This window comes from Geotrypetes seraphini, chromosome 8, assembly GCF_902459505.1.
Source record: "Geotrypetes seraphini chromosome 8, aGeoSer1.1, whole genome shotgun sequence".
Lineage (NCBI taxonomy): Eukaryota > Metazoa > Chordata > Amphibia > Gymnophiona > Dermophiidae > Geotrypetes > Geotrypetes seraphini.
Window position 1 is genome coordinate 174,405,158 of NC_047091.1, and position 13,128 is coordinate 174,418,285.

The window sequence follows — 13,128 nt, forward strand, 5'->3', positions numbered from 1 at the left end:
TCGCCAGTCTAGGCTTGTACGGGGTGTTCAGGTGCAGGGGGTTGAGCATAAACTGTCCCTTTTTGCGGATGACATTTTGGCCATAGTGGAAGGTTCGGAGCGGTCACTTCTGGCTCTACAAGATTTGATGCGGGATTATGGGCGGATTTCTGGCTTTAAGGCTAATTTGGCTAAAACGGAGATTTTGAACATTTCGGTGCCGGATGAGGTGGTTCGGGAATTGCAAAGTCAGCTCCCTTTTCGCTGGGTGTCGGGCCCTATTCGATATTTGGGGATCCAGTTGGGGGTGGAGTGGTCTAACTTGTTCCGACTTAACTATCTACCTCTGGTTTCGGCTTTGCGGCAGGACCTTGCTAGATGGGATCCCTTGTACCTCTCCTGGATGGGCAGAATGGAGGTGGTGCGCATGATGATCCTTCCCAGATTTCTTTATCTCTTTCAAGTCCTTCCTGTCGAAATTCCCAGAGTGTATTTTTTTTGTTGGCACAGGAATCTTTTGCGCTTTATATGGGGGGGTAGGCGTCCCAGGGTTGCGAGATTTGCCATGTTCAAATTCAAGGAGGAGGGGGGCTTGGGGATACCCAATTTGGAACTGTATTATCGGGCTGCGCAAATTCGGGCGGTTGTGGATTGGCATGCGGATCCGGTTAAATTGTGGGTTCAGGTGGAACAGGGTCTCATGGGGGGTCCCAGGGGCATAGATGCTTTGTCTTATTTACCACGGGTGGGCTTACGGGAGAGGGAGCTCGCTACCATTTCTAACCCATTTATACGATGGACGCGGGTATGGGTGGGGGCCACTCGGAAGTTGATAGGTGAGGGGACTACATTTCCTTCCTATTCGGTATGCGGAGGATTTCCTTCCGGGTAGGGAGGGGGGGGGTCTTTCGTAGTTGGGAACGTGACGGGCTGCGGTGCTTTGGCCAGTTATTGGAGGGGGAGCACATCAAAGGGTTTCCTGAGGTCCAAGCTTCTTTTCATCTAGAGCAGCGAGATTTATTCCCCTTCTTACAGGTGAAGGATTACGTTATGCGTGCTAGAGCGGGAGACGTTAACGCTTTTTGGCGCTCGCGATTTGAGATGCTGTTGGGGGATCCGGTGCGACGGGGCTGCATCTCGATGTTGTATCGTTTATTACATGCTGAACCTGATCAGAAGACTTCTTATATGCGGGCCTGGGAGAAGGATTTGGGGCTCACCTATACGGTAGAGGAATGGGAACAAATTGCATTGCTAATACACCATGTGGCGGTGGCTCCGCAGTTGGTGGAGAATGCTCTTAAGCTATTAGTGCGATGGTATGTTACTCCTGTGGTACTTAACAAGATGTATACCTCGTGTGCAGGGGAGTGCTGGAGAGGGTGTGGTCTCCGGGGAACGTTCTTTCATATGTGGTGGGAGTGTCCTCATCTTTTGGGCTATTGGACTCAGGTGTTTAGCTATGTGGGGCAACTTCTTCAATGCCAACTGACATATAGAGCGGAAACTGCTCTGTTGGGGATACTCCCGGGGGAAGTGGAGGCTACGCAAGACAAGTTGGTGCATCTGGCTTTTACAGCTGCTAGGTTGGTGCTGGCTACTCACTGGAAGAGCCCCACGATACCCACGGTGGAGATGATGCGAGTGAAATTGGGCTAGGTTTGTGAGAAATTTAGGCTTTCCGCTTTACTCACCCGCCAGAGGCGACAGTTTGAGGATCTCTGGGGTAGGTTTTTGGAGGTGGAGGGTAGGTCTGCATTACCTGCCTTGGCCTCCCTGAAGGATTAATATTACATTGGGGATTCCATTATGCTTTTGACTATTGTCCCTTTTCCTATTCTTTTCTTGTGCTTCTTCTAACGGGGGGGGGGGGGGGGGGGGAGGGGGTTTGTGCTGTCATTTGGGGATGGGGCAATTCAGATGGTTCTCTGGGGGGGGGGGTTGGGTCTGGGTAGGGGATGGGGAGGTTCTTTCTTGGGGGAGGGGTTTTGTTTTCTTGTATTTCGTGTACACTGTTTTACTGCTTTTATGGTTTTGCCATGTTGTTGTATGCTTGGGCGCAGTGTTTAAATAAAGAATTTCAAAAAAAAAATGACCACAGACTCCTCTTCCCATCCACACTGAATAATTTTGAGTCATCTGCAAACCTAATCACCTCACTCACTGCCCATTTTCCAAGTTCCTTTCCTAAATGCCATATAAAAAAACCTGCTCACTTATCCTTACTCTGCTTTCTGTCGCATGATTTTTTTTTAAGACTTTTCTACTGACGGATTTAAATTGTCACGTGGCATACGACAATTTATTTTTATTGGTCCAACTCTATTTCCTTGTTCTTTGGCATTCCTTCCATAAGGGATTTATCTACTTTTGTTTTCTAAATAACAAAATATCACATCGAAAAATCAGAAAAATCTAATAGATTGATAAAGGAAGACTTCCCTTTGTAAAGACCATGCTTAATAGGAATGAGAATGCATGGGCTTTCTACATTTGCTTAGAAAAGGGCTCAGGATGTTGAGGCAACATTCACTTTTTGTATTTATCAAAAAATCTTTCAATGCAAAAAGAGAAGAGAAATACTTTCTCATATACAGCTATACTCATTACAGCTATACTCACAGAGACATGATCGAGACGTTCAAATATGTCACGGGCCGTATCAAAGCAGAAGAAGATCTCTTTTTTCTTAAAGGACCCATGGCAACCAGAGGGCATCCGTTGAGAATCAGGGGAGGGAATTTCCATGGCGACACCAGAAAATATTTCTTCACCGAAAGGGTGGTTGGTCACTGGAATAATCTTCCGCAACAGGTAATTGAGGCCAGCAGCGTGCTGGACTTTAAGAAAAGATGGGATTGGCATGTGGGATCACTTTATGGGCGTAGTTAGGGGGTGGGTGGTACAACTCTCTTGTACAGGGGTCCTGTGTAGAGTTGTGAAAACTGAGGACCATCGGTACCTACACTCAATTATATTATTTACTTATCTGATTCATTTTTATATTGGAGTAGAGTGTTGTATATGAGAAAGTATTTCTCTTCTCTTTTTGCATTGAAAGATTTTTTGATAAATAGTGCTAGCCATCTTTCTTTTGGTGGGTTTGTTAGTAAAAGAGTCAATATTCACAGCATCTGGTGAGGGAACAGACTTACTGAACTATGACAACACTTGGTGACCACATGTAAGATCTATGATTACAAGTTCGAGTAGGAGCTTTGCTGCTTGTCTCATGACCAAGAATTGGTACTTCAGTGACTGGACAAAAACAAGCTGGGAGGGGGCATGCAACATAGGGGACAAAGCGCCTAAGTAAAGGCGAATCAAGGTGTATAGTAGCAAATCCTAGTTTTCAACTGAAGTAAAAGCTTAAAAAAGGCAAAGGAAGAACAACCAGGTCCAGAGCTCATCACAAAACCCAATACAATTTTTCACTTTAAAATTATGTCATTAAAAAATAGACTTACATTTTCTAAAGTGCCCAAATCTGGTTTATGCCAGGTTTCAATTTTTATGAAGAAGTCATCTTTCATATATTCATTCTGTTAATAAAAAGCATTGCTTAGTATAATGCCAAAGCAAGTCACACTTATAAAATTTTATTATTAACATTCAAAACTCTTGATACTAACGAACCTCAATTCATTAGTAAAGTACTTATTCCATATAATGCCTCACGTTCTCTTCGGTCAACTAACCAAAAACTTCTACTAATTCCTTCCTTGAAAATTACTGAACAAGCTGAAATCGATAGGATTAGGAGACACTCTAACTACATGGGTTGGGGATTGGCTGAGCAGTAGACTTCAGAAGGTGGTGGTGAACGGTACCCCATCCGAAGCATCGGACGTGATCAGTGGAGTGCCGCAGGGCTCAGTCCTGGGCCCAATTCTATTTAAATTATTCATAAGAGATATGACGCAAGGACAGAGGAAGGGTATCACTGTTCTCCGACGACACCAAACTTTGCAACATAGTAGGCAAAAGCTTATTACCTGATAATATGACACACGACCTACTGTTGCTGGAACAATGGTCAACTACTTGGCAGCTAGGCTTCAATGCTAAAAAATGCAAGATAATGCACCTGGGTAAGAGAAACCCGTGTAGAACATATGTACTAAATGGTGAGACCTTGGTTAGGACCACGGCGGAACGCAACCTAGGGGTGATCATTAGTGAGGACATGAAGGTTGCCAATCAAGTGGAGAAGGCTTCCTCCAGGGCAAGACAAATGATGGGGTGTATCCGCAGAGGTTTCGTCAGCAGGAGATCTGAAGTTATGATGCCGTTGTACAGAGCCATGGTGAGGCCTCACTTGGAGTACTGTGTTCAGTTTTGGAGACCACACTACCGAAAGGACGTGCTGAGGATCGAGTCGGTTCAGCGAACGGCCACCAGGATGGTCTTGGGGCTCAAGGATCTCACGTATGAAGAAAGATTTTAAAAAAATGCGGCTGTACTCACTTGAGGAAAGAAGAGAACGGGGAGATATGATTGAAACATATAAGTACATCACGGGACGCATCGAGTCAGAAGATGATATCTTCTGGCTCATGGGACCCTCGACCACCAGAGGGCATCCGCTGAAAATCAGGGGAGGGAAGTTTCATGGCGACTCCAGGAAGTACTTCTTCACCGAAAGAGTAGTGGATCATTGGAACAGACTCCCACTCCAGGTGATAAAGGCCAGCAGCGTGACGGATTTTAAGAGAAAATGGGATACTCACGTGGGATCTTTAAGGGAGTAAATTCAGGGGAGGGGATACTTGGAATGGGCAGACTTGGTGGGCTATAGCCCTTTTCTGCTGCTTTTTTCTATGTTTCTATCAGCACCACAACTTTGGAATTTTTTACCTCTACAATTAAGAGATAAAAGTAACCTAAGCTATTTTAAAAAGAACTTAAAAAGCTTTTTATTTAAGGATGCTTTTAACTTGTAAATTGCATTTCTAGCCCTTCTTTCTTCCTTTGCTTTCTTCCTTAACTTTCTCCCTCTTTATATTTGTCTTTCTTTTTCCCACTGTATTACTCTATCAGTTCGCCAGTTATACTCATTGTGTAAACATTTTTAAAATTTATTTATTGTGTAAATTATGTCTGTACTTTTGGTTTTCTGTTTGTTGTTTTTGTTTTAATACTATGTTAAACTATATGTTACTTTTATATATTGTAACTCGCTTAGAAAAAATTTTAATTAAGCGATTAATCAAATATAAATAAAACTTGAAACCTGAACACTTTTAAAACACATACTTTTGGGAAATATATGTATGCTGAAGTACACTGGCAAATTCTTGGATGTAGTTTAAAATCTATAGCTGCCCTATCTATTATCATGCACCTAACCTGTTTGGAAAAACAGGGAATTTCTTTCCTTGTTGGTTACCTCCTTGGTACTTTTTGCCAAATTCTGTTCTCTAAAGCAAGTCAAAACGGGTGATATGTGTCTCAGTTTATGAATTCTTCTTGCCTATAACCTCTTAATCACCTAATCGCTCTGTTGCTGAGCAAACCTTTTCCACTCAAGACATTCTCTGGTTTAAAAAAAGTCACAGCAAGCAGACACAGAGGGAGAGAGGCAAGAGAGAGACTTGGAAGGCAGGGGTTAGGAGAGGAGGAGAGCCAGGAGGGCACAGGGAGAGTGCAGAGCGAGGGGTAGCGGCGAGAGGTAGCTCCGCCCACCCCTCCGACGTCGGACCTCAGAGCTCCGCCTTAAAAGGGGCGGAGTCAACGCCGAACAGTCCAGCTTGCCTGCAAGCAGCCACAGAGGGAGAGAGGCAAGAGAGAGACTTGGAAGGCAGGGGTTAGGAGAGGAGGAGAGCCAGGAGGGCACAGGGAGAGTGCAGAGCGAGGGGTAGCGGCGAAAGGTAGCTCCGCCCACCCCTCCGACGTCGGACCTCGGAGCTCCGCCTTAAAAGGGGCAGAGCCAACGCCGAACAGTCCAGCTTGCCTGCAAGCAGCCACAGAGGGAGAGAGGCAAGAGAGAGACTTGGAAGGCAGGGGTTAGGAGAGGAGGAGAGCCAGGAGGGCACAGGGAGAGTGCAGAGCGAGGGGTAGCGGCGAAAGGTAGCTCCACCCACCCCTCCGACGTCGTACCTCGGAGCTCCGCCTTAAAAGGGGCGGAGCCAACAGCGCACGGCAAAGGCGCTCGCCTTAGCGAGAGCGCCTTTGCGAAGGGCCTTGAGAAGGGCCAGGGCACTACACCAAGGTCAGCACACAACCAGAGGCAGAGAGTGAGTGTGGGTGAGAGGTCACAGCAGCAGCAGGCAGAGGGAGAGAGGACACAGCAGCAGCAGGCGGAGAGTGAGAGTGGGAGAGGGGACACAGCAGCACCAGGCAGAGGGAGAGAGGACACAGCAGCAGCAGGCGGAGAGTGAGAGTGGGAGAGGGGACACAGCAGCACCAGGCAGAGGGAGAGAGGACACAGCAGCAGCAGGCGGAGGGAGAGCGAGGGAGTGAGGACACCAACAGATCAGAGGAGACCAGAGTGGTGAGAGCCAGAGGAGAGAGCAGAGAGGAGAGAGCAGAACAGGCAGACGAGAGAGCGGAGAGCAAATAGACGGACCAAAGGAGCAGAGCAGAGAGCTGAGGGAGACCGGAGAGCAGAGCGGATAAGATGGAAATGGAGGCAGCCGGAATACACCAGAGCTTTCCAGTATACTGCATGGGGTGCCATATGTACGACTACCTCCCCTCGGGAAGGCGGGAGTACATATGTGGTCGGTGCCGGGAGCTGGAAGGCCTGAAGTATGAGGTCGCGAGATTGCAGGCCAGGGTTCAGGACCTGGAGGGGCTGCACGCTTCAGAGGAGCCCTGCCAGGCGTCAGAGGAGCCATGCCAGGCGTCAGAGGAGCCATGCCAGACAGAAACAGCTCCATTGAAGATCAGGTGAGGGACCTTGAGAGATTCATCGAGGAGAGCTACAGGAGGGTCGAGGAGCAGAACCAGCAGCAACTCAGACAGGTGTCATCAGACGAGAGCCAGGACCCACCGGAGGATGGACCTAGTGGAGAGGCCAGTGGAGAGGCCAGGAGGGCAGAGGAGGCCAAGGACCCCGAGGGAGGAGCGCCCAGATTCACCATGGACACGGACCTGAGGCAGAGGAGGCTCTTAAGGAAGGGAAAGACTGCAATTGTTGTGGGAGACTCGATCCTGAGGGAGGTGGACAGTCATGTAGCCGGAGGTCGAGAGGACCGGCTGGTGACGTCTCCCTGGGGCCAGGACAAAGGACATTGTCGACAGAATCGAGAGGATCTTGGACGGAGCCGAAACGGAGGAGATAGCAGTAATTGTCCACTTCGGAACAAATGATGTGAGCCGGAGGAATTTCAGCATGCCTGCGCTAACAGACCAGTTCAGGGTCCTGGGAAGGAAGCTGAAACGGAGGTCACAGAGGATAGCATTCTCGGAGATCCTGCCGGTCCCGAGGGCAGATGCAAGGAGGCAGGCCGAGCTCCAGGAGGTGAATGCGTGGCTGAGGAGGTGGTGCAAGGAGGAGGGCTTCCACTTTGTGAGGAACTGGTCGTCCTTCTGGGGAAAGAGCAAGCTCTACAGGCGGGATGGCCTGCACCTGAGCACGGCGGGAACAAGAATACTAGCAGCCAACGTAAAGAAGGAGATCGAGAGGGCTTTAAACTACAGAGAGGGGGAAAGCCGACAGCTGACCTGATGACGCTTCGGACAGCAGTATCAAGAAAAGATGCTGAATGGGCTGACTGCAGGGAGGAGGACGGGGGTCCGATGGAACTCGCGATCAGACAGCGAGGGAAACACCAGGTAACAGCAACTTGCTGGGAGAAGTCTAAGGGGAAGGGGAAAACAGGGGATTCAGGAGGACAAGATGGCACCAGGGTGCAAACAGAAGGCAATAAGGTGGAGCCACAGGACAAAGGGGAGACACAAGGCAAGGGGGAACAAACCAAGGCCCAGGGGACGATAGCACGGGAGGGGGCTGGTATTCCCCGGGGAAAAGCGGGGAGGTGGGGTGGAGGGGACATGGGGAGGAAGAGAGTTGCGAGGGTAAAGGCGGAGGGCACAGCAGAGGCACCGGGAGCGGGAAAACGGCCCGAGACCCAAGGGAAGGCGGTCCAGGTAAAGGCAGAGGTGGAGGACAAACACCGGGACCTACAGTGCTTATACGCAAATTCAAGAAGCCTCATGGCTAAGATGGGTGAACTGGAAGTCATGGCCAAGGGGGAGGACCTGGATATAATAGGAATTACAGAAACCTGGTGGACAGAGGAAAATCAATGGGATGTGGCGCTGCCAGGGTACAAGCTCTACAGGAGGGACAGGACCCACAAGAAGGGGGGAAGCATAGCGCTGTATATAAAGGACTATATCTACTCGATTGGGATCGATACGGCAACAAAGGCAGAGGAGCTAGAATCGCTATGGGTCAAATTGCCGGGAAAGAAGAGTGCAGACATAAAGCTGGGGCTGTATTATCGCCCGCCTGGTGCGTCAGAAACAATAGGACAAGACTTGGAAGCAGAACTGAGACAGGAATGCAGGACTGGAAGTGTAACAGTGATGGGGGACTTCAACTACCCAGGGATAGACTGGAGTACAGGACACTCCAACTCCACGAGGGAAGCAGGATTCGTAGAAGCTGTGAGGGACTGCTTCATGGAGCAACTAGTCAAGGAACCGACACGAGGGGATGCTACACTTGACCTCATCCTTAACGGATTAGGGGGGCCTGCAAGAGGGGTAGAAGTGGGAGGAACACTAGGCAACAGTGATCACAACGTGATCAGATTCACATTAGAAAGGGGGTCACCCATAGTGGGGAGGACCGCAACGACTGCGCTCAACTTCAGGAAAGGGAACTATGTTGCTATGAGGAAAATGGTGGGGAGGAAGCTCAGGAACGGCTTTAGGATGGAGACTGTAGGGAGCGCCTGGACCCTTCTCAGGGACACACTGCAGGAAGCGCAAAAACTGTACATCCCCAGTTTCAGGAAAGGCCGCAAGAACAAGCGGTCAAAAGACCCGGTTTGGATGACACCTGAAGTAAAGAGGGTAATCAGTGACAAGAAAGTGTCCTTCCGGAAATGGAAGAGGGATCCAACGGAGGAAAATCACCAGGAGCACAGGAAATGCCAAAAGGAATGCCACCGAGAGATTAGAAAAGCAAAAGGGAAATACGAGGAGAGGCTGGCCAGGGAGGCGAAAAACTTCAAGGCATTCTTCAGTTACGTAAAGGGGAAGCAACCAATGAGAGAGGAGGTGGGGCCATTGGACGATGGGGATAGGAAGGGAGTGATTAAGGAGGATAAAGAGGTAACTGAGAGGTTGAACACGTTCTTCTCGTCGGTCTTCACGAGCGAGGACACGTCCAATATACCGGACTCAGAGGAGCTCATGAGTGGGGAGCAGGCCAAAAGATTGGGGCATATAGTGGTAAGTCGGGAGGATGCCCTCAAGCAGATTGACAGACTGAAAAGCGGCAAATCACCGGGACCGGACGGGATCCACCCAAGGGTTCTAAAGGAACTAAGTCAGGAAATAGCGGGCGCAATCCAGCATGTTTGCAACCTATCCTTGAAAATTGGAGAGGTACCAGAGGACTGGAAACTGGCGAATGTCACACCTATCTTTAAGAAGGGATCGAGAGGTGACCCCGGGAACTACAGGCCGGTGAGCCTGACTTCAGTTATAGGGAAGATGGTGGAAGCAATGATCAAGGACAGCATTTGCGAGCACATCGAGAAAAATGGCCTACTGCGGACAAGCCAGCACGGATTCTGTAAGGGAAGGTCGTGCCTGACAAACCTTCTGTACTTCTTTGAGGGAATAAGCAGTCAGGTGGACAAAGGGGAACCCATAGACATCATTTACCTCGATTTTCAAAAGGCCTTTGACAAGGTGCCACATGAAAGGCTGCTTAGGAAGCTGTGGAACCACGGGGTGGGCGGGGATGTACACAGATGGATCAAGCACTGGCTGTCAGGTAGACTACAGAGGGTCGGAGTAAAGGGCCAATATTCTGACTGGCGGGGAGTCACGAGCGGTGTGCCGCAGGGATCGGTGCTGGGGCCGCTACTCTTCAACATATTTATCAATGACCTGGAAACGGAGGCAAAGTGTGAGGTTATAAAATTTGCAGACGATACCAAGCTCTGCACCAGAGTTAGGACCAGGGAGGAGTGTGAGGAACTGGAAAAGGGACCTCGATAAGCTGGAGGACTGGGCAAACAAATGGCAAATGCGCTTTAATGTAGATAAATGCAAGGTCATGCACATAGGGAAAAAGAACCCGTTGTTCGAGTATAAAATGGGGGGGAGATTGCTGGAAGACACCGGACTTGAGAGAGACTTGGGTGTGCTAGTGGATCCATCCATGAAACCATCCGCACAGTGTGCAGCAGCCTCGAAGAAAGCCAACAGGATGCTGGGCATCATCAAGAGGGGCATATCAACCAGGACGCGGGAAGTCATCATGCCGCTGTATCGAGCGATGGTGCGCTCACATCTGGAATACTGCGTTCAATATTGGTCGCTGCACCTCAAGAAGGACATGGCAGTTCTTGAGAGAGTCCAAAGGAGGGCAACGAAACTGGTAAGAGGGCTGGAAAACTGCCCATATGCTGAGAGGCTGGATAAACTGGGGCTCTTCTCTCTGGAAAAGAGGAGGTTCAGGGGGGATATGATAGAGACCTTCAAAATACTTAGGGGCATAGAGAGGGTGGACAGGGACAGGTTCTTCAGACTAAAAGGGACGACAGGTACGAGGGGGCACTCAGAGAAACTGAAGGGAGATAGGTTCAAATCAAATGCAAGGAAGTTTTTCTTCACCCAAAGGGTCGTGGACAAATGGAATGCGCTCCCGGAGGAAGTGATCTGGCAGAGTACAGTACAGGGATTCAAACAGGGATTGGACAGATTCCTGAGGGAAAAGGGGATCGTGGGGTACTGAGGGAGGTGCTGGGGTGTTGCATAAGTATAGACAGCTCACCAGGTCGTGCAGGTGCAAGGCCGGAGGGTTAGGACATTGATGGGAAGATAGGACTTCGATGAGAAACCTAGGGGGCAAGGGGGCCCCTTCTGGTGATTAAGGCAGGTCATGACCTGTTGGGCTGCCGCGGGGGCGGACTGCTGGGCGGGATGGACCTCTGGTCTGACCCGGCAGAGGCACTGCTTATGTTCTTATGTAATGTTGTTATATGATTCAGCCCTTTCAGAATAGGCAAGAGTTCATGCAAACTTGTTATGCATCATTCAGTCCCAGTCTTGTAAACTACATTAATCAATTTGCTGAAGCCTTCTCTTTGTGCAAGAAGCACTTTTATGTCAAACTATATGCAGATGGGTTTTCCATGTTCTCCTGCAACAGGTAAATATTAAGAGCATCTACCACTCCTCCAGTTTTCAGGGTAAAGAATTAAAAAATGACCCTTTCACTTCTATGGCATTGTTTATAACTGTCGAGGATAAGAAACAAAGCTTTTGTCCTAACAGCACTAAATAAAATTGTTCCTGAAATACCTAACCCAAAACAAGCGTATAAATCGCATATCTGTGACACAATTGCTGACCGCTTCTAAGGCAAGCAAGCACAAAGAAAATTTAGAACAACCTTACAGTTCTGACCTTATGCTTTTAGACTGCTTCAGGATTCAAAGCTTGAGTGCAAATGTTACAGAAATACAAGGAAAAATTATGCTATCACATCTGATAAATTTCTTTCTTTTAGTCACAGTAGATGAATCCCGAGAAAAGTGGGTTGTGTCCATCCACCAGCAGGCGGAGATAGAGAGCACCAAGCTGAGCTCTGTCATCCTATATAATAAAAGCTTACCGGCGCGTGCGCATTGAAAACATCGTGATCCCTGCCGCTGTGGTGTGTGATCCGTGGCCGTGTTCCATTTTAGAACCCGGCGGCAGGGAACATTCTGGCCACTCCCCTCCTCCTGCCCTCACTCACCGCAGGAGGAAGCCGGCCATATTCGGCGGCTTGAGGAGGCGGTGCGAAGCGGTGCTGGTGGCGGCTGCCGGGAAGAGGGCTTCGATCTGCTGAGGGTCAGGCGCTGCTCCAGTGAGGATCATGGCCGGTTCTACTAAACTTCGCAGCCGCACAGCACCTCAGTAGAACGTTTCCTCTGATGTACGCGATCGCGTCAGAGGGAACGTACTTCTGAGGGACAGAGCGGCCTATGAGGTTCACAAAAGCCAGCCGCGATGCTCACAATGCTGCATACTGGACCAGGGAAACAGGTAAAGGGTGCTGCTGGAGCAGGGAAGAGGTGCTACTGGGCCGGGAGAGCAAGGAAGAGGGACGGGGAACAGGGAAGAGGTGCTATTGGACCGGGGGAGCAAGGAAGAGGATTGTACAGCAGGGCAGAGGTGCTATTGGACCGGGGGAGCAAGGAAGAGGGACAGGGGGGGGCAGGGAAGTGGTGCTATTGGACCGGGAGAGCAATGAAGAGGGACGGAGAACAGGGAAGAGGTGCTATTGGACCAGGGGAGCAAGGAAGAGGGACAGGGGGAGCAGAGAAGAGCTGCTATTGGGCCGGGGGAGAAGGGGGCTGGGGGGGTAAAATTGGTTTGGAGCTGGGGCTGAAAATAGGGGACATGTGAGGGAAGGAGGCTTTACTAACACCCATTAAAGTAACGGGCTTAAACACTAGTCTATAATAATAAAACCCTAAGCGCGCATGCGCACTCCTACTTGCGTGTTCCATGATCCCTGATCTGTAGGTCTGTGGTTGCAGGAGTGCGCATGCGCGCTTAGGGTTCTTTTTCTCAGTAAGACAGTTAGTCTTCATCGTCGTCATCTTCGCCCCCCCCCACCCCGGCGCACCCGAACCCCTGTTGAGCCATCTGACCCTCTCACCGTGGTCTGACCCTCCCATCTGACCCTCCCTTCCCGCAGTCTGGCCGGCTCCCTGAGTCCCTTGCTGCTGCCCCCCGACAAACCTCCTGACTCCAGCAGCATCCGCAGCACTCTAAACAGGCTACTTCACGGCCTTCTACTGCCCTGATTTGCTCTGCCGTGTCCCATGCAGGTAAAAATTCTCAAAGGAGGAGGAGAGGAAAAGGGGGCTGCTTTGGGGGAGGGGTGTGCTGGGAGGAAGACAGCTTTGCTTGGGGGGGGGGGAAGACAGAAGGGGGCCACGGAGAGACAGTCAGGGAGGAACTGGA

The 13,128-nt window shown here is 49.9% G+C and overlaps 1 protein-coding gene across 3 annotated transcripts in view; it reads right to left on the reverse strand.

The window, feature by feature from the left end:
* PITPNB (phosphatidylinositol transfer protein beta) overlaps positions 1 to 13,128 on the reverse strand; it is a 184,911-nt gene that overhangs the window by 105,805 nt on the left and 65,978 nt on the right. For all 3 annotated transcript variants that reach the window (XR_004540391.1, XM_033955457.1, XM_033955456.1), the window contains exon 6: positions 3,447 to 3,521. Coding sequence is in view for 2 of the 3 variants with exons in the window: in XM_033955457.1 (XP_033811348.1) it covers positions 3,447 to 3,521 (75 nt within the window). In the remaining variant the exon portion in view is untranslated. The remainder of the gene's footprint in view (positions 1 to 3,446; positions 3,522 to 13,128) is intronic.